The 27,298-nt window shown below is 41.4% G+C and overlaps 2 protein-coding genes across 2 annotated transcripts in view; both read right to left on the bottom strand.

Moving 5' to 3' along the window:
* The window catches only part of Mgam2 (maltase-glucoamylase 2 (putative)), a 63,510-nt gene extending 58,120 nt beyond the window's left edge, over window positions 1-5,390 (bottom strand). The window contains exons 1-2 of the mRNA XM_042677081.1: window positions 5,285-5,390; window positions 3,425-3,504 (exon numbers count right to left, since the gene is read on the bottom strand). Of these exons, the coding sequence (XP_042533015.1) occupies window positions 3,425-3,504; window positions 5,285-5,390 (186 nt within the window). The remainder of the gene's footprint in view (window positions 1-3,424; window positions 3,505-5,284) is intronic.
* Window positions 5,391-17,461: 12,071 nt separating this feature from the next.
* The window catches only part of LOC122105758, a 175,663-nt gene continuing 165,826 nt past the window's right edge, over window positions 17,462-27,298 (bottom strand). The window contains exons 134-140 of the mRNA XM_042677043.1: window positions 25,547-25,631; window positions 24,766-24,822; window positions 23,197-23,321; window positions 22,169-22,257; window positions 20,593-20,642; window positions 19,846-20,016; window positions 17,462-17,641 (exon numbers count right to left, since the gene is read on the bottom strand). Of these exons, the coding sequence (XP_042532977.1) occupies window positions 17,564-17,641; window positions 19,846-20,016; window positions 20,593-20,642; window positions 22,169-22,257; window positions 23,197-23,321; window positions 24,766-24,822; window positions 25,547-25,631 (655 nt within the window). The 3' untranslated portion in view covers window positions 17,462-17,563. The remainder of the gene's footprint in view (window positions 17,642-19,845; window positions 20,017-20,592; window positions 20,643-22,168; window positions 22,258-23,196; window positions 23,322-24,765; window positions 24,823-25,546; window positions 25,632-27,298) is intronic.

Here is a 27,298-nt window from a genome sequence, read left to right as displayed (position 1 = left end):
CTCCACGATATAAGCCCTGGTTTCACTGTGTTTGATGTTGGTATAATTGGGGGAAGGGAAAAAACAAATTGTTTAAATAGGGATACAGGTTAACCCATTGCAACAAGACTCGATGTTGAAAAACGAACTTTATAATTTAGGCGGGGGAGGGGGGAGGGAGAGAGAGAGTAGGAGTATAGTTGAGGAGGTGAGAGGGAAGGGATGGTAGGGAAAAACAAAGGAGGAGCAACAATGCTGGATAAGAAATGTACTCATTACCTTGCTCATGTAACTGTAACCTCTCTGTTCAGTATTTTCACAATAAAAAACTTATTTAAAAAATATATAGACAAAAACTCTTGAAAAAAGTTTTGTGTTAACATGAAAACAGAGATAAAGAGACTTGTGAGTGAACATGATTGTTCAGACTACAGTTTACAAGAGTATTATTGTATTTTCAAATCAATACTTCCTTGCTTTATTCTGTACATAACTATTCAAGCCTGAATCTTATTGAATTCAGTGTGGGTTGTGTTAACTTCAGCATTGGTTGTGTTATTTTTAAAAAATAAAGAAGATGTCACAACACCACTTGCCTTAAATATGGATAGTACTGAAAAACATTTCACATGTCAATATCTTCTGGCATTGTTCTGGAAAGTCCTGACATGAATTTAGTACATTTCATATGTACAATGAAAAGGCATTGTCGATATGCCATCACTTAAATATTTATTCCTCATAGAATAAATAGAAGTTATTCATTCTCCATAGAATGAAGCATTTCTATCTTCTTTTCAGATAAGAAACTTCCTAGAAGGGATCAGCAAAGAATTTGGAGCCTCTGGGTGGCCTGGGAATTACTAAGTTTTTCTAAGTCTGGGGCAGACAATGATCATCTCTGCCACCCCTGAAACTGAAGTCTGTAAAGTCCAGAGGGTGAGTTTCACTGTTACAAATGGTTTCAAAGTCTACAGATCTCAGAAAGGGCAATAAACATTCAAATCAACACAATATCTTCCTGTGTAACCTGCTCTGATATCCTTCTTTCAGTCCCAGAAACTAAAGTGTCTTGGGGATAATTACTTAACTATTATTTAAACTCTATATCTCTTCCAACACACACACACACACACACACACACACCACATATACACACATGTGTATTATATATAATATAGATGCATATTATATATCATATATGTACATGACATAACATATATAAGCTATTCCTATTATATATTATGTATTATACATATTAGTATATAGAAACAATATTACTTTCCTTCTTTTCCAGTCTCACAATAATACAGACTCCTGTAAACTATAGTCTGAACTATCGTGTTCACTCACAAGTCTATTTATCTCTGTTTTCTTGTTAACACAAAACTTTTTTCAAGAGTGTTTGTCAGTATATTTTATGTCAAATAAGTTTTTATGGTACTTTTCAATCAGACAATTTTGTCCTATATCAATGAAGAATTGAAAATTGACTTAAAACTTACCTAGTCCAAGTTATATTTGATGCAAGCGTTTCTTCAATTAAGTCTCTAATGGATGCTTAAATTCTATAAATGATGCATAACCAACTGCCTCCAAAATCAAACAATCCTTTTATATTCATTGTTTTACTAAAATGTTATGTAACATTTGCTTAGAGAAAAGCAGCCTCCAGAAAGTCCAATTTTCTAAAACATACCATGGTTGTGCATCTCCTTTTTGATGTACCACCTCAAGCTATATAGAAATTTTAGAAAGGAAAAAGAACTTTGGTGTTTTGAGATAAAAAGATAATGAGACGTATTAGAAAACTACTTTAAAACCTTATTATTTGATGTAGCATTGCTATATCATGAGATTCCAAAAGATTCCACAATAAAAGAAACAGAAATGGGCCAGGCCCTAATGGCTCACACTTTTAATCCTGGCTACTTGGGAGACTGAGATCTGAAGATCACGGTTCAAAGCCAGCCTGGGCAGGAAAGGCAGTGAGTCTCTAATTAACCACCAGCAAGCCAGAAATGGAGCTGCAGCTCAAAGTGGTAGAGCACTATCCTTGAGCAAAAAGAGTTCAGAGACAGAGTCCAGACCTGCAGTTGAAGCCCCATGACTTCATGGGGGGGGGGGGCGGAAACAGAATTGATGAATAAAAAAAAAGTTATTTTGCAGTTATTCACTAAGCGCAAACTTGTGTCCTACAACCTGGAAATTCCATTCCTAGGGCCAGGCCAATGGAATCCTCCATGTGGTCACATGGTCACCAGAACACGTGCTGTTTAGTGTTCCTGGCAGCACTATGGAAACATACTTATCAAGAGTATAGTGGATTTTTACAAAATTGTGTTTCATTTCATACAGTGAAAAACAACATGGAAAAAGGATGAAATTCCCATAACTACGCCCAACACTAGGATAAATCTAAGAATTTCTCTAAGGCTACATCGAAATCTTAGGACAACTCTAAGTTGATTAGCTTGAAAGTATGAAAAGTGAAACGTGCTGCTATAAATATTCTAGTCAATGGGAGAATGGTTAAAGAAACCGTAGCAACTCATCTGTTATTCTTTATTTGTTATTACTTATTTGTTAAAAATAATTTTACATACAATGGAAATATTTTAGAATGGAAATTTCTGAAACTATTGAGATATTAATCTTGCTTAACTTAATAAAAATTCAACATAGTCCTAATTAGTAGGATATTACAGGGTATAGAATGCAAACTCTGGGTGAGCTAAAGAAATAGCTCACTTTGCCTAAAAAAATAGCTTTTTAGGCAAAGTTGCCTAGGCAAAGTCAAAGTTGTTTAGGCAAAGTCACTATGTGGAGTTCAAATCGTTGATATTGTTATGGAATCTAATTAGGGAGGGGAGAAAAATCTGTACTTTTGGCCACGTTTTTGGGGGGACTTGCCAATAATAATTCTAGAAGGCTCTTCTTAGAAAAGTTACCTGAGTGCCGCAAGTGCCCAGGGTTCCACATGGCTTGATGGTCTCATTTCCAAGGAAAATAAAGTGCAGCTGTCAGACACCTAACTTTCCATGCTCAACCTTGAAGTCCCAGTTATGATCCATTTAGCCACGTTTGTGCCTTTCCTCCTCTTTTGGACTTTTAGACTTTTATCTCCTCCTATTGTTATCTCTTTTTTAATTCTTTTACCTTGTTTCCCTCACTTCCTTATTACCAATGTCTATTTCATTAGGACTAGAAATAAATGCCTCCAAAGAAATGGCAGATCCATAAGCCTCCCCACTGAACATACTCATTTCTTCTTCTTATTATTAAGTAGCTGTACAAAGGAGTTACAGTTCCATACGTCAGGTTTTGAGTACAATGCTTCTTTGGTCAATGTCACCCCTTTCTTCGTCCTCCCCCATTTCCTCCTCCCATCCCTACCCTTCAATAAAACCGAGTGAGGCCCCAGCAGAAACCTCATTGCTCTGACCTCTGTCACCATCTTGCCTGGTGCGCAATCAATCCTTTCTGACACAGGGATCTCTGGGCACTCCGGAATAAATGAAGTGTCTGCAGGGAAATTCAAGAATAAAGTTGAAATTTTTCAGGGAAATCACAGAAGCAGAAAAGGAGGGATCAGTTACAGACTTTTACCCAGTTCTTTTTTTTTTTTTTTTAATTTAATTTTATTTTATTTGAGAACATACTGTACAGAGGGGTTACAATTACATGGGCAGGATAATGCATACATTTCTTACCAAGCATTGCAGCCTCCTCCTTTGTTTACCCTTCACCTCCCTTCCCACCCTCCCCTCTCCCCCCCACCCAATGGTTCAATATACGCAAATCAATTAATATTATTCATCACATCAACAGGAGCAAGAATAAGAACCACATGGTTATCTCAATAGACGCAGAAAAAGCATTCGACAAGATCCAACACCCCTTTATGATGAAGGTTTTGGAAAAATTAGGAATCCATGGAACATTCCTCAATACAATAAAGGCTGTATATGACAAACCTACAGCCAGCATTATACTCAATGGTGAAAAACTAAAGCCATTTCCCCTTAACTCAGGAACAAGACAAGGATGCCCACTCTCTCCACTTCTCTTCAATCTAGTATTAGAATGCCTAGCTACAGCAATAAGACAAGATGCAGACATAAAGGGGATCCAAATAGGGAAAGAAGAAATAAAACTCTCCCTCTTTGCAGATGACATGATCTTATATTTAAAGAATCCCATAGACTCCACTCCCAAATTACTCAAGCTGATTCAAAACTTTGGCAAAGTAGCAGGTTATAAAATTAACCCCCCAAAATCAATGGCTTTTCTGTATGCCAACAATGAGAAAAGTGTGGCTGAAATTAGGAAAGCAACTCCATTTGTAATAGCCCCACAAAAAACAAAATACCTAGGAATTAACTTTTACCCAGTTCTGAAATGAACGCATCACAGGCAGCCAGTCATGACCTCTGCACACATGTTTAACACGTCTCCAAAGATTAAAAGTACTTGATTTCTTGTTTTTTTAAAAAAAGTTGTTGATAGGTTGGTTTTTAGAGACTGAAGTCTCGTAGTGCAAAATGCACCTTAATAAAATGTACAGTTCAAATACTTCACAGAGTGGCACCATCAATAACCAGTGACTAATGTTAAAACATTTGCATCATGCTGAAATCATACGCTCGAGTGATCATTTCCCATGATCCCCTTCTCCCAGGATTTGGTAAGCATTCATTTGTTTTCTGTTCTGTGGATTCACTGATTCAGAGCATTTCATGTAAACAACATCATAAAGTAAGTGGTAAGTGTGTGTGTGTGTGTGTGTGTGTGTGTGTGTGTGTGTGTGTGTGGTGTGCCGTAACAGAGAAAGAGAACAAACAGTTCCAAGCATTTATAGAAATATCATAGCTATTTCAGTCCTATATAGTACAATGCAATCCACCCTGAACTTCCCTGTGACTAAGATCCTTTACTGTAGTGCAATGGAGTTGGGAAGCATCACCTTAGCTGGAGGCCCTTCTCATTGAGGCCTCTATTACTTATATGATACTGGCTGAAAGGTAGGTATCTAATGAGTCTAATTTTGCATCCTGTTAAAAATGCACCAGGTAGGGCTTAGGAGAATCTGAGTGTCATGAGCTTTCAAGGTTTAGTTGTAAAAACAAAAAAAAAAAGAACTCTTATCTTAGAGATTGACTTAAATTAATTGCGGACATGGATTTTTGAATGCTGCCATACAGCCACACACTGAAGAATGAAGACATCAAATGATCTCATTGGCATTCAGAGCACTTTTCCCTTAACCATTCTTCCCATTCAGCAGCCCCAAGATCTCCTTTACCTGAAGGTTTCTCCAACACAAGAAGCAGCAAGAGGACATCCAGGACGAGTACAACTAGGATGTAGACAATCAGAAGTATTTCCAATGCACTGAGCTTCCCCGCCATCTAGATGGACACAGGTAACCAGATCAAAGCAAAGCACAGAGTCAGATCAATCCACGCGAATAGATAAGCATTGTGTCAAAGCGGTACATTGGCTTATGCCTGAAATCGCAGCTACTTGTGAGGCACAGCTAGGAGGATCCTGGTTTGAGGCCAGCATGGGCAAAATGCTAGCAAGACTCTATCTCAAAGAACAAACTGGTCATGGAGGTTCACACCTGTAATCCCAGCAGGCAGAGATAGTAAGGTTTTAATAGGAGGCCATCCCAGGGGAAAATTTGCAAGACCTTATCTGAAAAATAACCAAAGCCAAAAGAACTGGGGAAATAGTGTGATTGCCTAGCTTGCCTGAATTCAATGCCCAGTACTGCTGCAATCAATCAACCAATGATCAGTTAATCAATAAAAACAGTATATGAAATTTCTGAAGACCACTTTGATTATCAGCATCATCCAGAGAATATTTGTGGCTGCCATCAACATGTTGCTCACTAACTCGAGTCTTTGCATCTAGCACTTCTGGAACTCTTATCTTTCTCTCTGAAAAGATAGGGAGTAGGTATATGTCAGGAAAAGTATGTCATCCATAACAAGCAGCGAGAAGGGAGAGTATGAGGGGAGGAAGCGGTTCACAAGGCCCTCTCCCATGCCTCTTCAGCCCTTCAACCTATATGTTCACTGTGAATAGTTGTAAAGGGAGAGAAGAAGCAGGAAAAAGGGAACCCAAGCTGTTGTCTCCTACTTCCTGAGGCATGACACCAGGGGTGTTTAGCTGCTGAGAAGACACTGAGCCTATGAAGAATCTGGCAAAAGAAACAAACCTGATTCTGGTCCCCAACACAATACCTACTTGGGCTCTCAGATACTTACTGTATTGCAAGGTGGAATGAACAGGAAATCAAGGGACTCGAATTCCTGGCCTAGTTTTCTAATTTGACAGATAAGCTGTTTATCCATTGTGTTTCTTCATCTACAAAACTGAGGTCAGGTTGTCGGAATCTATGAGAATCCCTTGGAGTCTGACATTTTTGCTCGACTTCACACAAATCTAACGTGATTTTCATCTCATAGCTCTAGGGCAGTTGGACATTCCAATACCCATGAGTCCACCACCCTTCCCATTCCACCGTGCACACCTCATCTGATGTTATCTTCCTGCGGTGTTCTGCTTCCTAAATTCTGAACCTTCATTCTCATTTACTCCTCACAAGCTAGGTCCTCCTTTTACCTCATTCCGATCTTCTTTGTTGTTCGATCATATCTGGGTTTCTGTCCCTTTTCCATTTTCCTTGTTCTCTGAGTCCTTCCTGGAGCCTGGATTTCATTCCTACCTAGTAGGCCTCAATACCTATTCTTTAACTTGCCATGGGTATCATCTTTCTTCTGTATTATCTACTAACAAAAACTATATAATGAAGCCACTAGACTGAGCGTCTGCCTCTGGATTGACAAGCCATTGCCATGTTAAAAGCCACTAGGGATCACATTTTCCCCCCTTATTTTCACTGCAGCAGTTTTGTTTGTTTTGTTTTTGTTTTTGTTTTTGTGCTTGAACTCAAAGAATTGTCTGTCCCTGGGCTTTTGGGCTCAAGGCATGCATTCTTTCAGTTGAGCCACTTTACTAGCTTTTGGGTAGGTTAATTGGAGGTAAGAGTTTCACAGACATTTCTGCCTGGGCTAGCTTTGGACTTTGATCTTCTTGCTACTTTGAGTAGCAAGGATTATAGGTGTGAGACATTGACCCAGCAAGTAGCAGTTTAAACAACAACAACAACAACAACAACTAATTCTTCTTTCCTAGACCCAACCTTGGTCATCAGCAACATATTATTTTTTATTTTGTTCTCTGAATGAGAGATAGCTCTATCCCTACTTGTTACTTTTCCACAATATCATCCCCAATGTTTGTGGAAATCATCTTATCTTCTCACAGCTCTACCCACAATTTTTATTTTAAAAATGCATAACTAGATAAATTCCTGTTTATCCTCTGATCTCAATGTAAGTTTCCCTCTTCTTAGCCATGCACAATCCTACATACTCTCTAGTTTTCACTATTTTTAAATGATTGTTGTATGCATTCTTTCTTTCCTTTCTTGTTTTATCAAACTATCCCTCCCAACATGTTTTTCCTCTTCATAGAGAGATGACAAGTCTCCTTAGACCACCCATGACTCTGTCCTTGTCAAGATAGCATTTTAGCTTTCAGTTTCCTTTCACAGCTAACCTTCTATAAAGATCATTACACCTTGCTCTTCTCACTTCCTCATAGGTAACTGGCATGCCTTGTGTTTTCTACATTCCCATGACATGACTGCTTTTGCCTGTCAGCAGTGGCTTGGCTGCTAAACACAGGGGGTACTGTCTTCATTACCCAGCCCAAACACCTCTCTCTCCTCCTTGACACTCTCTACCCGCAATGTCTTGTATTTCTTTCAATCTTGGTTTTCCTATGGTCTCTTAACTCTTCTTGGATTAAGTATTGATAGTCCTGGAATTTTCATACAACACTCCTTGAACAATCCCCTAGATTCATGTAATTTCATATGGCATCTGACAATTCATCCTGCAGTTCTAGCCCAGAGATTCAAGTTCATCTAGTCCTGAGCGATATCTAGTATGTCCCAAACATCCAACCAAAATGAGCAGGTTTAGACATGAAAGCGTCTTTCCCCACACTCCAATTCCAGTTTCGCCCTATCTGCCAATCAATTACTCCTCAAATAATTCGTAGTTTGAAGAAACCCCCAAATTTTCATCTAACACATACTGGGAAACTTTCTGATTTCTCTCTTTCTGGAGCCATTACTTTCTAGTAGACAGTTACTCCCAGTTCAGTTGTATCTTTGGTTCATTTTCCCCATGACCCAGCACAAATAAGGTCATTAAATCTCCTATAGTGAAATCTTAATTGTTCTCTAGATAAACTATAAATCAACCTTGGGCTCAAAATTTTTATGATTCCTCTCATGCCCAGGTGCTTAATGCCTTCTGTCCATATTCTCACCTACTAAACCACCACCAATGCACCAACAGCCAACCAATGTGCAAAAGAATTCATTAGGTTTTGTTTTATGTTTTGCTCTTCCTCTCACTTTACATTTCCCTTTGCTTTTGCCCTTCTGCAAGACAACACTATGGCTATTTATTTCTATTAGTATTCCAACATTTAATGGAGGCAACCTTTGAATTAGTGTGTAATAATCCAAAAAAAGGAGCATTTTAACATTTAAATGAGAGTGGAAAGCAAGGATCAATAGATAATTTACCAAGAAGGATTTAGAAAAAAATCCTTAGCTCTTAGAGAAACGGGGCCAGGTGATTGAAATTGAGATTTATTACCTATTCTACCCTACGAGTCTAAAGCTATCAAGTGTCTCTTTTACAGTACACATCATTTTGAAGATTGATTCTATTCCCCACAAAACATAGATCACATTGTTTGTTTTTAAATCATTCATCAAAGTTGAGCTAGAAGGCCTCATAACTTCCATCTCATAGATGGAGCATTTAAAATTCTATTTAACAGTGATTTGTGTTGGAATTGAGGTAACACGGACACCCCCTCTTTCCTAAGCCAGTACTTGAGTGCTTTCTTTGCATCTCTCAGAGAACAAATCATCCAGGGTGGGATTTCAGGCCCTGAAAAAGAATCCATAGGACTCACCCAAACACTCATAATTCCTAGCCTGGTTTCTCTTACACAGTGCTTACAAGTCAGCCTACAACACAGCAGACACCTTGATCATCAAAGTGCTTCTTCTTCCCCATCTTATTTTTCTCCATGAGAGATTTTTCTTTCCAGCCTCCAAGACCCAGAGGCAAGCACCACTGCACAACTCCTTTATTTTCCCAAGGAAGCAGGTGCCACATGGTAGCCCTGGGAGTTTGAATGCATTTGGGGGGAACAGTTTCAGGCATTTTCCTACCAGAGAAGCTATGGCCATCCAAGAAGAAGGTAGAAGTGGGGATTTGTAAAAGCGAAAATTCGCCCCAAAGCTAGATACATCCATGTCCTCTGAATCCAAACCACCTCCAGTCCCAGGATTCCCTGTTCTTTCCACGGCTCATTCCACTGAGAGCTGATGTCTCACACCAGACCCCTTCAAACACACACACACACACACACACACACACACACCTCTACATGTTCCACCTCACCAGTGTTCCTCAAGTCCAGAAGAAAAACAGTGGCATCTAAACCACCTAACAGAGGAGCAAACTGGAAAATTTATGAAGAGATTCCAATTCCTCAACGCACTACTTTCATGGAAAAAGGACTCACCTCATATCCTTGCCTTTCTCTTTGCTGGGTCTATTCCTCAGCCTTGTCCGAGGAGCCCTGAGCAAAGGGTGACTAGGCTGATCAAGACAGCTTCTGTCTCAATTGATTTACTGCCCCATAAAGTTGATAGCCATTAGAGGAAAGGAGTTCATTTCTCAATAGCCATAAAAGAGTTGGTGCTTTTCATGAGGCAAGGAGAAAGCTCCACTTGATAATAAAAGAGGAAGACAAGTTATGTATCTGGGGTTTTTTCCTCCTAATTTTTTTTCCAAAGTTTCTACTTTGTGTTCCTCTTCCTATTTGATTACCATGCTTTCCACATGATGTTTTATTTGCTTATCTGCCCATGTCAGCAATGTAAGTGCTCAAGGGTTAAGCTCTAGCTATCTTTTCTGTGATTTTATCCCCTGGTTACCACTATATGTCACACGGACAGATGTTTTTAAAATAGATACCTATTTCTGAATTGGTGTATGTTGAACAAGTAATTCTTCATTTGTCACACTGTTCCTTTCTCCATTTGATCTTCTAGAATTCTCCTGGTTCAACCTATCTTTCCATCAATTTAAATACCCCTTTCTCCCAATCGTTAAGACAAACCCCATTAAAGCAGCATTTACAGAACCATGAGGTGTGAAGACAGTGTAGATATTAAATGCTAAGACCCCTAAATATCTACTTATATTCACTGTGCCCTCTGACTACTCATCATCTTTAACAATTCTTTTTATGCTTAATGAGTTTCTCACCTTCAGAACTCTGCTTCCCCAAGGGAAAGGCTAGAAACCTTCTTTCTCGGCCTTCTTTTCAGCCAAGAAAAGCAACGGAGTCTGGGCTCGGTGATGAGATAAAGCCTGTCAGCGGCTTAGATGCAGAGGAAAGTACCAAGAAGGAGTTCCTCCGTGGACCAAGGATGGTGGAGAGATATGTTTATGAGGTGGTGGAGACCTAGTGGTATCCTGTGCTTCTGATTGGATCTAGGAGCCACCATACATGTGCTCAGGGCAGTGGCAGATAATCTCCACAGGGTCACCTGGATTTTGCTTTTACCACATTACCTGAAATCCTGATAAGTGGCCATCTTAAGTAGCATTTTCTTTTTTTTTTTTTTTTTTTTTTGGTCGGTTGTGGGGCTTGAACTCTGGGCTTGGGCACTATCCTTCAGCTCTTCAGCTCAAGGCAAGCGCTCTACTGCTTGAGCCACAGCACCACTTCCAGTTTTCTAGAGGTTTAGTGGAGATAAGAGTCTCACGGAGTTTCATGCCCGGTTGGCTTTGAACCACAATCCTCAGATCTCAGCCTCCTGAGTAGCTAGGATTACAGGCATGAGCCACCGGCACCTGGCTTAGCTTGTGTTTTTATCAGAATGTGTATGCATACCTTTTATTCCTCTCTCCTCTATGCCTGAAACCAATTTTGCTTTTATAGATTGCCTGTTCAGAATATTTCAAATTAGTGGAAACATACCATTTGCTGTATTCATCAGCCAATTTGTGGGCTTCTTTCACTTGGCATAATGTTTTCAAAGTTCATCCACACTGATGCAGGTATCTTTTGTCTTTTCCTGTGTTATTCCTTTCCATCTTATTCATCCATTGCATGGATAAATAAGACCACGTTTTGTTTACTCTTTTTATCAGTTCATATTTCATCTGTGTAATATTTGAAGGTACTGCAGATTCCTTTAACATACTGATTATATGTGACAATTCCTGTAGCAGTCCTCTGTGTTTGCTTCAGATCCAACAGTATAAAGACAAAGTTGCATGCGCAAACACACACAAACACATTCCAGGAGGAACTCCTGGAGTCACGCAATCATCTTTTGCATCAGAGCAAAGTAGACTTTCTTAGAGGGGCATGGAGGTGGATCTCCTTTCAAACTGGGACGATATGTTGGCAAAAGATCAAGAAAAGAGTTTTTATCACACAAGATCCTTCTTTCAGTGCTAGCTTACGCCTTATTCCTCACATTGTGTTTACCTGAGACATCAGTTGTGTTGTAATGGTAACATACAATCCTAACTAATCTATAACCTGTTTATATAATTCAGTAAATAGCTGCTTTCATCATTCCATTTTCCAACAGGGAGATATTTGATCACATGCTGAGCTGGTGAATGGAAAAGTAACAACGACATTTTTTTGAATTTTATTTTATTGTAAAGATGCTGCACAGAGGGGTTACAGTTACATGAGTAAGGCAATGAGTGCATTTCTTGTCCAGCATTGTTACCTCCTCTCTTGTTATTCTTCCACTATCCCTTCACTATCCCTTCCCTCCCCCATCTCCCTTCCCCTCCCCCCCCTCTGAAGTTGTAAACTTCATTTCCAACATAGTGTCTTGTGGGTATCATTGTTGCAATGGGTCATCCTGGGTCTTTGTTTCAGCATTTTATTATTCCCCTTCCCCTCCCCAAATAAGAAAAATGTATATACAGGATGCAGGGAACCAAAATCAAGTACAGTGACAATAGGAGGAGGAAGAACATACAACAGAAACAAAAAAAAATCATATAGTACATTAAAAACAACAACAAAGAAAGACCTCTTCTTTTGTGTCCATATCTTCAGGTTCATTTCCACTTAGCATCATCTTATATGGTCATATGTACATAGCTTTTGAGCTTTCCTGCTCATCTGATAAAATTATCCTAACCTATACTAATTATTACAAATGAGGGAAACCTATGTTTTTTGGGTCTAGCTTACTTTGTTTAATATGACTTTTTCCAAGTCTTTCCATTTCCTAACAAAAGGGGTGGTGTCATTCTTTCTGATGGAGGCATAGAATTCCATTGTACATATGCACCACATTTTCTTGATCCATTCATCTACTGAGGGGCATCTGGGTTGGTTCCATATCTTAGCTATGGTGAATAATGCTGTGATAAACATAGTAGTGCTGGCAGCTTTAGTGTGGTCTTGTTTGTGGTTATTTGGGTCAATGCCCAGAAGTAGGATTGCTGGGTCATAGGGGAGCTCTATGTGGAGTCTTTTGAGGAACCTCTATACTTCTTTCCAGACTGGTTGAACAAGTTTATACTCCCACCAACAGTGCAGTAAGGTTCCCTTCTCTCCACATCCCCTCCAGCATCTGAACAACATTTTAAAAAGGAGCTGTGACCCAGTATCTCCCCATGGCTAGCTAGCAGGAAGGGATGGTGAAGTCAGCCACTGACAGATCTTAAAGAGCTATCAAAGCAAGCTGATGGCTGGTGTCTCATTGTAAAGCCTCAGCTTTCAAAGAACTAACATCCAAGGCCTGATGCAAAACTGCTTCAGAACCTAATTCTCCCCCTCCCACCCCCCCGCCTTTTTACCTTCTTGATTTTGTTTCCAAGTATAGCCCAGACTGACCTTGAACTTATGACCTTCCTACTTCAGCCTCTCTAGTTCCAGGAGTGAAGGCAGGCACCACCATATCCAGCTTACCTTTCCAAACGGAACGTTTATGTGTGGCCATTGAGCTAACCGCTTAGAAGCCAAAATGTACTTTAAAGTGTAGAGTGTGAATGTGTGGCTTTGCTTGTGCAAGAATGTGCCCTGAGTGAATGTGGCTCTGTGTGTGTGTGTGTGTGTGTGTGTGTGTGCATGTGTGTGTAAGAGAGAGGGAGAGACTGAGTGGTAAGCGTGTGTATGAGTACATGTCTCAGAGTGCCGCGTGGTCACGTGTGTGAGCATATATATGAAGGCGAATGGGGCTGCCTGTGCTCAGTCATCTAAGTTCTCAAGGACTTCAGAAGCTAAGGCTCAGGCAGCTCAGGAAGTACAGCTCATTTTGGTGGCAGATTTTGACTTCATGAGGAGTTGGTGGACTGGAACTGTAGGGGCTGTCTAACCAGCACCCACCCGCTTCTGACCCCCACAACATCCAGATCACGACACAGAGTGTCTGAAGGACCACCACCTGGGCAAGGCCTCTCAGGAATACGAGAGCACCCACTGCTCTAAAGAGACAGGGTCACTGTGAAGGAGCAAACTCCCTGTATGTCGCTTAAGGAAGCGACATGTAGTCTACCTGAGAAAGCCGACAGCACAGCATTTTGGTTGAGTCTTTTTGTTGTTGTTGTTGTTGTTGGCCGTGGGGCTTGAACTCTGGGCCTGGGCGCTGTCCCTCAGCTCTTCAGCTCAAGGCTAGCGCTCTACCACTTGAGCCACAGCACCACTTCTGGTTTTCTGAGTGGTTTATTGGAGATAAGAGGCTCATGGAATTTCCCGTCTGGGCTGGCTTCGAGCCATGATCCTCAGATCTCAGCCTCCTGAGTAGCTAGGATTACAGGTGTGAGCCACCGACACCTGGCTTGGTTGAGTCTTTAATCAATCAAGGTGACCTGCCTGGAGGCCAGCTGAGGAAGATTCTGAAATCAGCATTCCCTCAGCCTGTTCTCCCTAGTACTAGGGTTTGAACTCCGCCTGCAGCTCTCTCGGGTTACTGCTCAGCTCTCCATCTCCAGTCCAAGTCTTTGGAAGTTATTTAGGATATGTAGTCTCATGGGCTTTTCAGTCTGGGCTAACTTTGAACTGCAGTCCTCCAGATCTCCGCCTAGGAGACAGGACTGATAAAGGAATGACAAAGCACCTCGCTCCCCTTGGCTTTCTAACTAAACCCAGTATGCACTTACTGCTCAAATGAAGGCACACAAAGAAGAGAGAACACATGTGATCATGTTCTAGTTTATTGTAAATTTAGTGAGAAAACAGAAATTAGAAACCATCTCAAGAGTCCATGAAAAACAGATGGGAGTAGAGTGGCCCCTTCTCTCCCTCAGGCAAAAAAGATGCTTTTCATCATCATCATCATCATCATCATCATCATCATCATCATCATCATCATCATCATCATCATGTACTCCCAAAGTTTTTGCCTAAGTAGGTTATAGGAGATTGTCATTCAGTTTGTTTTACGGATTACACTCTGATCCAGGCACCAGGGCACATGGCTGTAATCCTAGTTACCTGGGAGATTGCAATTAGAAGGGCCATAGTTCAAAGATAGACTGGGAATAGTATATGCAAGTCCATGTCAATGGAAAAAGTAGGCATGGTGATAGGCACCCATCATCCAGCAAGGCAAAAGTAGTAAGTAAAAAAATAGGAAAATGGTGGTCCAAGGCTGATACCTGAACAGAATGAGTCCCTTAAAAAATCTCAAAAACAGTCAGAGGCCTGATTCAATGGTAAAGCCTACTAAATGTTAGATCTTCACATTCAAATCAAAGACAAATCTGTAAAGTATTTCAATGCCCTTTCTGTTTCTGGTTTGAAAGTCTGCACTACCTCGTTTTTCAAAGACTATATTATTTCTACACTGAACAAATGTTTTTCAATTCTGATATGTCAGACTTGTGAAAGAGACATTATATAGTGTTCTGTTTCAAACATATAAGTAAGATTTATTGTTAACATGGACCTACATACAGAAAACTGTACATAATTTCTGCAGATGATCAAGTTTCTCACCAAAAGGCATGGAGACCAGAATGAAGTAGAGTTGAATTAAAAAAAACAAACAACAAGCCACACAAATCCTATCAATCACCAGAACCATGTCCCCCCAAATCTGTCCCCAGAAATTTGGAAGCAATCAAGATACTCTCAGAGACCTCCAGGTAAGAGGAAGTCTTTCATGTTGAAGTTCAGGTTCAAAGCTATACAAAGACAAGAGAACTCTGGTGAAGGTAAATTCATAGATGATAATGAAAACAGGACTCGTTTTGTTTTCTACCTGATGTAAGAGACTCAAAACCGACAGAGATGGAAGCTTATGACCTTAGGTACTGGCAGGGGTGAGGCTGGAGCTGACTTAGCACTGGGGGCAGGCAATCAGGTCTTTTCTAGATAAGAGCAGTTTGCTCCTGTGTTCTTTATTGTAATTCAGAAGTCTTCTATGAAGTCCTCGGGTGAACATCCCAGCATCGGCCTGTATTCATTGTCACCTTGAGTTGTTAAGGTTCTTGGAAGTTGAACGTGGAGTCTCAGAACTTGATGGTAATCGTCCTCGTTTTCTCAGGGATCAGCAGGGAGGTGGGATATGAAGTGGGAGGGGACAAAGACGCAGTTTCAAACAAACGCACTGATTTGTGGGACCTCTAGAGTTTAATGGCAGTGTCGTATGCCCTTTCCTGGGCATACCAAGCTTTTGAGCCGTTTTACCCACTGTAGACACTGGCTGTCATGTGGACAGGTGCTGTGCAACCTCCCAGGCCCCTGGGTGATTCCCATGCGGTAAGCCCCAGGCCTGAGGCAGGAGACAGACTATGGTTCTTCCTGCCAGGCCTGGAAGGAATCAGCCGCAAGTCCAGTGAAGCCAGAGAAGACAGGGCACCATGAAGGGATTTCTCTGCCTACTGAGTCTCCCTAGAATATTGGAGGTCCAGCTCACCCACTGTCACATTCAGGGTTCCAAAGCCAGGTCAGGTGCCAGATGTTGGACAAGTAAGGAAGGCAGCGGCAGGGCCATGAGTGAAACGTACCACAAGAATGACAACACAAAGGCTCCAAAGCGGAGACTTAAGCAACCCAAGTGAGTTTAATCCAAATGCGGGTTTAGCACAGGCTGTCCAGGTGGCCTCCTCTCATCCCACCTCGTGCTTCTGGTTCTGTCCTCTAGAGCATTTCCCCTCTGGCACACATGGGTGGGGCCACCATGCTCATCATGGAAGGCACATGCTGGCCTGCAGTGCTCTGTCAGGCTGCCCTGGGCTGGATTGATGCAGGTGACAGGCCAGCCCAGGGGCATCAATCCAAGCACACCCCTCCTCAAACCTAAAATCTATGAAGACTCATTGAAGACATGTGGGGAAAAGGGTGATCGTCACGCAAGTCTTTGTTGAACTAGAAGAATCCTTAAAGCTGATGTGAGATTTCCCATGAATGAAATATTACAAGCTACAAAATGTCTTGCAAATTCACTTGTTTCTTCCTGTGACATATAAATTACATTGGTGTGTGTGAACTGTTGTCACGTGCATTTAGCAGTGTAAAGAAAGAAGATATACACTTCAAAGCACACGTCCGTGAATGTAAATGATTATTTTAGCATCCACACGCTCCACACAAATCTCATTCTCATCCTCAGATGATGCTAAGGATTTCCCCAAGACCCTCTTGTCTTTGTTAAGTGAGTTTACTCCTCCTTTCCCCTCCCCATGAGCCTGCTTATCCTGATCCTTGTAATCATGTGACCACTTTTCCCCTCATATGACTCAGTTCCCTCGGATCTTTCCTGCTTACCTTTCTTGTGCTTGTCATTTCTTCCCCTCATTTCATACTCTACCATCTGAACCTCCTCTGCCTATAGCTCAGTAGCTCAAGTGTATTGATTTTTTTTTTCCAGATACTTTCTTGGTTAGTTTCAGACCAGGAACTATCATGGCAAACTCCCTGTGGTGTCTTTAACACAAGAGTTAGAGCCTTCCGTAAACCATAAATGCCAAACAGTGTACACACACGCACACCACTTACTTTATGATTTTGTTTATATGAAATGTTCTGAATCAGTGAATCCACAGAACAGAAAACAAATGAATGCTTACCAAATCCTGGGAGAAAGGGGTCATGAGAAATGATCACACACACACACACACATACACACACACACACACACACACACACACACACACACACATGCTTCACTAGAAAGCCACATTAGCTTCAGTGAATGTAATTATAAAAAATTATCTCTATTACATAATCACCATGTGGAGACATGGAAACCCGCCCCCCCGATTTTCCATACCTTCCTATGACTATCCCATGGCAAAGAATTTTAGGACGAAACACAAAAGAAAATCAATAAAATACTATATTCATATTGGGTATTGTTCAATTAGCAACACACAAGGCTGTGTTTCAGATATATTTATAATCAGTATCTTACACTAAAGTTTTATGGAGAGATATTCCATGTCAGTGAATTGAAATGATGCAGGCTGGTGGCTCTGCTGGTCACATTGATGCTTAGAACCTGTTAGAAATCAAAGAAAAAGTATAAGGTACTTGTTTGAAATTTCTTTTATACCAATAAATCAGGTACAAGTCAATAATCCACATAACCCCACACTATTTTCATAAGGCATGGCCTCACTTCCAACTGCCCATCACTTTCTAGAGGAAGGAGTTTCCCAGGACAAAGATTATACAATGACAAAGATGGGCCTTTCACCAGTATAACACATAACCACCAAGAGAAACAGCAGCACTCACAAGCCAGAGAAAATCCCCCCTCCCATTCTTCTGAAGTTCAGTTTTCTTCAAAGCTCTCTTTATATTTGCTCTTTGTCTAAATTCTCTTCACACTCCTTGACTGCCTATGAAGGATCTAATATCCCTGCCTTTTCTACGTCTTACCATGTGCACAGGTGTTAGCCTGTAGATTAGTTTAACAGAATTAGGTGGGCATCTTTTAAGAACTCACTCTTCGTAAAGTTGGAAATGGTTGACAAACCATCATCTGAGAAAGTAAAAATTTTTAAAATACAAAAATAAAGAAGAGCACTTCTTTTCAAGTCTAGAAAAGGGAGTTTTGTTCTGGAAAAGAAAATGTAAAAAGCCAGGTATGATGTCTCATACCTATAACCCCAGTAGTCGGAAGGCTAAGGCATGAAAATTGTAAGTTCAAAGCTAACTTGAGCTACACAGTGCAATGCTACACATTAAAAACAACATAACCTAAAAGTGAGCACATAGGAAACATGGTCCCACTTTCCACCAAGGTGACAGGTGTCAGGACGAGAATACTGCATGAATTTCAAGGTGCCAGATTTTCACATGTTGGCATTCATGAAATCAAAATTATTTGTGAAATTTTAGCCCTAGAATGACCATGAGCCTGACACAAGGGCCACTATCTGTGTGCATGTACATCTCATTGCTAGTCTTAGAGTTAGCAGTGGATGGACTGCAGCCATCAGGTAAAGATGATGTGCGGAAGGAAGACGTAGTGAGATCAGGAAAGCATGTGGATGGAGACTTCAATAAAGCTTGTGGGTGACTTGGGAGAAACTCTAATAGGCACTAGTGGAAGAATCTCTATGAAATACTGAATTGCCACTCCTGGCATACACACACGCATCCATACACACACACACACACACACACACACACACACACACACACACACACATTTGGCAGTAGGAAGAGTTTGAACTCAGAGTCTCATGCTTGTGAAGCAAATGTTCTACCATTTGAGCCATAACTCCCAGCCTTTTTACTTTTGTTTTTAGCTAGCCTATTATGTTTTTTGCCTGAGCTGGCCTTGGACTGTGATCTTCCTAAATCTGCCTCTCCAGTAGCTGGGGTTATAAACATGTACCACAATATCCAGCCAGCATCATGTATTTTCCTTCTAAATAATATAGACAGATATAGATAAAAAGATGATTTTAAGAATCTGAATACATTTTTGTATAATTAAGGAAAAAGATGTGCTATACAAATTTTCAGTTAAGGTTATTTTAATACTTCTCCTTCAGTTTTTACCTCTTCTAAACTACTTTGATACAGAATTATTATTGCATCTTTTCTTATTGTATATTTTCATCTGCAGTATCACTTAAAATAGGAAAAATATTTAGATAAAACTCTAATGTTCACAAAAGCCTCAAACAACCTTATGAAAGTTTAAAGTTCAAAAATTGAGTGATACACTGGGCGTGGGTGGCTCACACCTGTAATTCTAGCTACTCAGGAGGCTGAGATCTGAAATCGCGGTGCCAAGCTAGACTGGGCAGGGAAGTCATGAGATTCTTATGTCCAATTAGCTACCAGAAAACTGGAACTCATGCTGTGGCTCACAGTGGTGAAGAGCTAGCCTTGAGCAAAGGAGCAAAGGCCCTGAGTTCAGGCCCCATGACTGACAAAAAATTAAAATTAAAAAAATTTCAGTGATACTAAGGAATTATTTCATAGCTTTGGCATCCTTTTTTTTCTTTCTGAGTGGCATGTGAAATACAAGAGCAATCTTGTAGTTGATAAAAATATGTCAGTTTAGGTTGTTTGGGATGTTGGTTTCCAAAGTTTCCACACAGGAAGTAAACACAGAAAAAAAAACTCCAAATAAGAAAGTATGGCATTTCCCTCACCTTAGGAAAGGTTTTGCAAGAGAGGAAAGCTTAGGCACTAAATGCCTGGGGTTGGGAAATAGCAGTGGGCCTGTCTGTGGTCACAAACCTGTGCAGCAGGGTCGTATTCAAAGGGGATTGCTGAGTTCGTGTTATTTTCAGTGATGCTCACGGAGGTTACGGAGATGCCGCCCACTCCCCAGATTTCAATATAGCCCAGCTTCAAAGGGTTGGTACCAGTGATGTAATGGTTGAAAATCACATCCATCTTCATTGTATTCTGTCAAATTGAAAATAAATAAGAAAGGAAAATATAACAAAAGGAGTTCCTTTTTACTCCTCATCTTCTTTTTAGGCATCAATGTAGAGGATTGGGTGAGATAACCTCAAATAATCACCCTGCGTCCCTAGAGGCTACTGCCTACGATTTCAGCACTGTTTCTCTGTTACCAGCCTCCATTCCCTTTATGCTCACAAGACACCTGCAGGGTTAGTGTTGCTTTGAAACCAATAGCAGACAGTCTCCACTACCAAGAAACGTGTTCCACATGTAGAGAAGTCACAGAAGTGCAGTCCATTCAACAAAGGAACAAGGGCTAGACAATACAGAAACAGTGTATACAGATGCAGAATGGCAAAAAAGGAAAGATGACTGGTGAGACATAAGTAGGCTCAAACACAGAAAACATTCTGGGAGCACAGTGAATCTCCATCTGAAGTCTGGTAGAAGGGAAGGGTGTGAATTAGAGGATAAGCAGTGGAGATGTCTAGGTGATATGTTGTGCCCTTATGACCTGCAGCATCCTACCGTCCTGAGAAAACTCTATTCTCACTACATGGTGACAATCACACGTACCTGGCTGACAGAAAAGCGGGCCAAATAATACTGTCCATTTCTGTAGGTATCTGCAAAACATAACAAGATAAATATAACCTGAGCCTGGTGATAATATGCTAATGGGATACTTGTCTTAGTTGAAAGATTAGGCTTTATATTTGTTTTGTTTTAATCTTTACAGAATTTCATTTTATAATGTAAACTCTCTTTCTGGAGAGTAATTTACACCCTGTACCCAGCATCAGTTGACAAAACATCTGAAGTGAGTGATGGATGTGTATTTCTGATAGCTGCTTTATAAAAGTTTCCTAACCCTCTTGATTCATCTCTTCACCCTGTGGTCTACCACCCAACATCATCCCAGTTGCCTGAGAATTTCTGGATTCCTTGCCCTAAATGTCCACCTAAAAACAGGTGTAGTCATCTACACATACACTAAGACCAGTACCTCAGGGGGATCAAGACTCCATGGATATTTGCCAACTCTTAAGACGTGATCACCCAGAGAACTTAGAAAAACCCTGTTTGTGCCCACTAATGAATGCATGCCACAGGCACCGGGTGAGCGTGGAGCTTCGCATGTCCAGTGAAGGTGGACTGGTCAGGCACTTGGCCCTTCCCCACCCTCATGACTTGGTCTCTCTTCCCCATGTTCCAACCTTTCTCTTTAACTCGCTATTTCCCATTTCCCCAGGGGCCACAGGCCTAGTATCTCTAGATCGGATCTGTCCATGACAGTAGCCATCAGAAAGATGTAGCAATGTAAATTTAATTTTACTTAATTAATTTATTTAATTTAATGACTTAAAGTTAAATAAGATAAAAATTTCAGTTCTTCAGATGCCCTCATCATAGTTTAAGCTCTTAGTCGCCATCTACTGCATTGGATACCAGAAGAGAGACCATTCTCATCACTGTACAAAGTCCTACTGGACAACACTGGTCCAGACAGCTAATTATATGTGAGACTTCCTCTTGCCTGTAAAGTGAGGGAAATACCCCCCAACAAAGGGCACAACTGAGAGACACTGTCTTTCTGGGACAATGAACTATATATACAATACGAAAACTGCCTTTGATCACAAATCATATGCAAGGCATCTGAGCTGGCAAGGAACAAACGTCCCTTTTATTCTATTTTATTCCACAATAAAATAAAATAGTTGAGCCAGGCACCTGCCTGTGGCTCATGCCTGTAATCCTAGCTACTCAAGAGGCTGAGATCTGAGGATCACGGTTCAAAGCCAGCCTGGGCAGGGAAGTCTGTGAGACTCTTATCTAAACCTGAAGTGGTGCCATGGCTTGAAGTGGTAGAGCTCCAGCCTTGAGTGAAAAATCTCAGATACAGTGTTCAGACCTTGAGTTCAAGTCCTATGACTTATAAAAGAAATAAAATACTTTGATAACAGAGATTCAGAATGAATTTGCATGATGCATAAGGATCATGAAAAAGATGGATCTACATTTAAAGTAGCAAATTACTATGTTATTAAAAACAAAATTGCATTGATCTGGGCAATGTAAAAGCAGGCTCATAAAATAGCCAAGAATCTCATGAGTGGACTGGCATAAACCTCAGGCAACCCCTACTTACCTATGCTTTGCCCATCATCCCAGAAGAGCCAGCCCTCAGCCGTTCCTTCGCTATCCAAGGCAACCTTGAAGCCCAGAAATTTCTGGCGGCTGCAATAAAATGGAAGAGAGTTGTTAGCTGCAAACAAGGCCACAGTCACCAGCCACAAAGACAAAGTAGCAAAGGCCGTGCTTCCTGGGATTGGGTAGCCTGGGTTCTGTCTCCATGTAGCCACGTGACTCTGTTTCATGTATGAATGAAGCTGTGACTGAATTAGGGGGTTCAAGGCAAACTAACTTGCTTCGCCCGACCCCTTTGAGAGGAAAACCCTGAGAATGGAAATCCTTGTCCTTCATGACCCAGTTCCTAAAACACAAGCAGTAGAGTCTATGTATAAATATCCTAGGGCTTCAACTTTGATCTGCATCTCTGTGTAAGGGAGTAAGGTTTTAGGGATGAGATGGACCGACATGGCTTTCAGAGTTCATCCACTTACTATCTGTGTGGCTGATGGAAGCACTGAGCTTAGGCAGTAAAGAGGGACAACACAGTGCCCATTTCAAACTATTCTCTCCTTTTACGAAGGAGAAGGAAAATCTCCAAGGACTCGCCCTATGGGCCCCGTTCTAGGCCCAGATCAAGCACTGGCTTGAGGTGCATCACTGTCAACTACCATACAAAGATCAAGAAGTTTTAAATCTTCTGTATGAGGAATCTCGGTCCCACGTGTCAATCGTGATATTTAGCTATTTTTCAGCAACAGGTTTTTTTGAGAGTCAAATAAGAGATTGTCTGAAAAAACTAGCACCATGAATCATAATATCCTAATTGTTGTTTCTCTTTTTAAAATGTCTACTTAGACTTATAATTCCACTAAAGTACATGTTAATAATTACTCAGAATGCAGAGTTGAAGAGGGCTTAAAAGACAATACAAGTGTTCAGTCAAATCACATTGGGTCTTGAGAGCGGAGTCTATGGGATTGAGGTCACTCCTTGCAAATAAGTGAGCAACCAGCATGCAAAGCAGAGCCCGGTCCCTCCACTCACCTGAGGTGGGTGTTCAGTGCAGGCTCCTGCCAGGGCAGGATGTGGCCCCCACGCACATGAAGATTGATGTGGTCCAGAGGTGCTGGCAGGACCTTCCACTCTCCGCTTGCATTGATTTGTGCACCCTGTGGGCCAGAGGAGGAAGGGATGGCTGGTGAGTGAGAGGTGACAGACCTAACCTGAGCAGCGCAGGTACCTGACATCTCAGCTGCTCTCTGATCTTGCTGCCTGTCCCTCACTGTCCAGCACACACCTGGGACTACAACCTTGCATTCACCTGTTGCTGGGTGCAATCTTTGTTGTGTGAGAACCCCTAGGAACGTCAACAGCGTGTCCTACATGAGTTCCTGGCATGCGTCTCAGCCCACCCTCGCCCTCAGCTTGTTTCTGAGTCACAGAGCATTGATGAGGAGTCAGGAAACCTTCTCTTTACTTCCTTGTGGCTCCTACACACATCCCTCAATAACAATAATTCTAGACCTTTTCTTGCACTGAGAGTTAAAACTGAGTCTCTATTTCCCCTCCTGCCCCACTCCATGCTCTCGGATGAACTAACATCCGTAGGAGATTTTGGTTCAGGTTGGCTCAGGCAAAAATCTGGGGGACCCTTGAAACTGACTAAAGTAAAAAGAGCAAGAAACACAGCTCATGTGGTAAAACACCTGCCTAACAAGCCTGTGGTCCCAAGTCCAAATACCCAGCACCACCAAAACAACAACTAAAAACAAGCAAACATTGGCCTTTCCCTCCTCAAAAAGTCCAGGCTTGGCTGGAGAGCACATAGCAGAGTTGTAGTGGATTGGGGGTGAGTGGCAGGGCATGACTCAGGACAAAGCAGAGAACAAACTCTACTTTCCTTGTCCACACCCAGTTTGCATTTAATCCCATGGCCATCTTTTGAATGACAAGGGATTGCACAAATTCTGCCTGCTTTCCTATTGCAATTCCAGCCTGTCACTACCCCTGTTCCTCAAGAGACCGCTGTGATGGCTTCCCAAGGCTCTGTCCTCTAAGGCACTCAGTAGAGAGCTCCTGGGGGCTCCTCGCATACAGTAGCACACGAGATGCACAGGCTTGAAATCTGAGCCCCTACCTCTGTGTGCGTTTCCCCACAGACTTGTGGTATAGATAATTACATGATACATTTTCCTTGATCACTGATATTACAGAAACAGACATTTGATGAACATCAGAGCATCAGAAGATGCTGTACTTGGCAGGCTTCCAACAGTAGGAGACACAGTCAAAGGCCATTTTACAGCACAATTTCAAGCTCCCAGAGGCTGTCTTTGAATCTCACAGGGACAGGTAAGAGTGGAGAGTTAGAAGCTCCTCTGTAAGGAACACCAGGCACAGAGGCAGGTGCACCGTGTTACCTCACAGCACTGCCTGCAGGAGCGATCGGTCTCATTCCACTCCAGGGGAGCATGCTGAGGCTGCAGGTGTAAAGTAGCTTCCCAAGGCCACCACTTGGGATTTCCAGAGTCAGCATTTGGCTTGAGTTCTGGCAGATCCAAAACCTTTGTACTTTATCATTTCCCCAGGCTATCTAAATTTACTCAAGCTTACCGTGTAGAAATCGTACCAGCGGGCCCTAGGGAAATACGCTGTCACGTTTCTGGCATTCTGAAATTAAACACAAACAGGACATGAGTTTAGTCACTATTGCCCAATACAGATCATGCAATCTGCATAGAGCAGGGGTCCTAAATCAGTGATGAAACTGGACTGCAGGCCTCAGCTCTCCTGAGATCAGGAAGGTTGGGCAAGCCTCCTTTCCTTCTGCTTTCTCAAACAGGAAATCTACACAACACAAGATGCTATAATAAAGCCCTTTGGGATAAGAGATTAACATTTGCTTACAGACTGATCCAGTCCCTCTCTAAGGAGACAAAAGTTAGAAGAAACATGGGAGAAAAAAAAATATGCAGGCACAAAATAGACTTGATGTGTCATTAAGGCATTTTAGTCACGGAAGGAAAGCAGGGGCTGGCCAGCAGCACCACATGACCCCATTGCTACAAGCTGTTCTCCGAGGAGCTCCTGGGTGAATTCACTCACCAGTGCCCCACCTGACTTAGTGCTCCTTATTTCATTAATGGAGAAATGGGGGCAGCAACAAATATATCAGAAGAGTTAATTTTTCTTCCTGACTATTCTGTGACCTAGAACCCATAGGCTGATCTATTAAGGAGGATAGACTAAGGGATAGACTTCTGTTCAGGAGGGAAGAGTCAAGGGGAGAATAAGATGCCATGTCTCAGTATCATCCCTACAACAGATTTCTCCTCCCCTTGTCACCCAGCCTCACATCTGGGAGCCTCCACCCATCCCAGGCCTCCACACTCACAGGCTCCAGGACAGGGCTGACCAGGAAGGCTGGACCCAACAGGAACTGACTGTCAATATCCCAGGTCTCCTGGTCAGACACAAACCTGAAACAAAGCATGATGGTATTATCGTCAGAGCTCTACCACCCCTAGTAAAATGCTCAAGTTGAAGCCCAAGTCCAAAGACCAACCACAGCTCCTGCCGTTTTATTCCCCCAGCTTCAGGAGGGTCAGATCCTCACTTTCTGGAAATCATGGGCCTCCAATGGCAGCAATATCTTAGACATTTTCTCTTACAAACTATCTTCGTAGCTCCTCACCATAACACATTTTTTCCTTGTAGCATTTTTGTATTAGCTTATTCATTGTGCAATCATGTGTCAGTGCAGAACTGCCATACATGTACTTTCCTGTCCTGCTCTTTCTTACCATTTTAGTGGGTTTTCTTATTAAATTCAATACAGTCTTACAAAGCACTCATTCACCCGCCGTCACCCTCTCCTTTGACCCCCACCCCACCCTTCCTGCTGCTTTGCCAAGGCACAGTAATCACCCTTTCAACTTCACATCGGTTTGGGGGACTATATTTTCCCACTCTTTTAAATTTATATCATTTTTAGGATGAAACTTTTTTTCTTTTCTTTTCTTTTTGTGAAAATACCATACAGAGGGGTTACAATTACATGGGCAAGGTAATGAGTACATTTCTTATCAAGCGGGAAGGTGATGAGTACATTTCTTATAAAGCATTATTGCCTCCTCCTTTGTTTCCCCTTCCCATCCCTCCTCCCTTCACTCCACCCTCCGCTCCCTCTGCCAAAGTTGTAAAGTTCATTTTTTGACATAACATCTTATACATCTCATTGTTGCAATGGATCCACCTGTATCCCTATTTAAACAATTTATTTTTCCCTTCTCCTCCATAAATTAAGCCAACAACAAATACAGTGGAAACAGGGGTTATACTGTGGGAGAGGGAGCTACAAAGCAACAAAGAAATATCTTATAAATATGTTAGAAACAATAGTAAGAAAGAAAAGACATTTGAGTCCTTATCTTGGGGTTCATTTTGCCTAACTTCAACTTATCTGACCATTTCTGCTTGTCTCAGACATATACTAGTTATTGCAAATAAGGGAAACCATGGGACGTATGTTTCTTATATTTTTTACTGTATTTTTTGTCTTTTATGTTTTAGTGCTGGGGATCAAGCCAAGGATGCTGCACTTGCTAGGCAAGTGCTTTGCCACTCAGCTACATCCTGACCTAGAACTACATATTTTTTGACATTTATATTTTATTAGGACTATATTTTTATATGAGAGAAAACATGCAGTATTAGTCTTTCTGAAACTAGTGTATTTTACTTAATACGTTGATCTCCAGTTCTGCCCATTTTCCAGATAATAACATAATTTCATTCCATCTTCCCCAAAATTCTCTCATTTCTGCCTCCCATGTAGCTGGAATTACAGGCATATACCAGCATGCTCAATTACATTTTCCTATATTACTATGTTTTCAAGTCTCTCCGCTAGGTTTCCTGGAATAGTATCACAGTTTCAGGCTTTACATTAAGATCCCTCATCCATTTTGAATAGATTAATATCATTTGATAAGGATTTAGTCTTAGTTCTATAGGTATAGATATACCGTTTTCCAAACACTATTTGTTAGAGTCTTGCCTTTTCTGGATCATCTATTCTATTCCAGGTCTAAATATCAGTTCATATGTTTGTACCAAGCTGTTTGTGTTAGTATAGTTTTGTAAA

Source organism: Dipodomys spectabilis, unplaced genomic scaffold (genome assembly GCF_019054845.1).
Source record: "Dipodomys spectabilis isolate Male_0828 unplaced genomic scaffold, ASM1905484v1 ptg000034l, whole genome shotgun sequence".
Taxonomy (NCBI): Eukaryota; Metazoa; Chordata; class Mammalia; order Rodentia; family Heteromyidae; genus Dipodomys; species Dipodomys spectabilis.
Note: the sequence above shows the minus strand (reverse complement) of the source record. Positions and strands in the feature narration are given on the sequence as shown.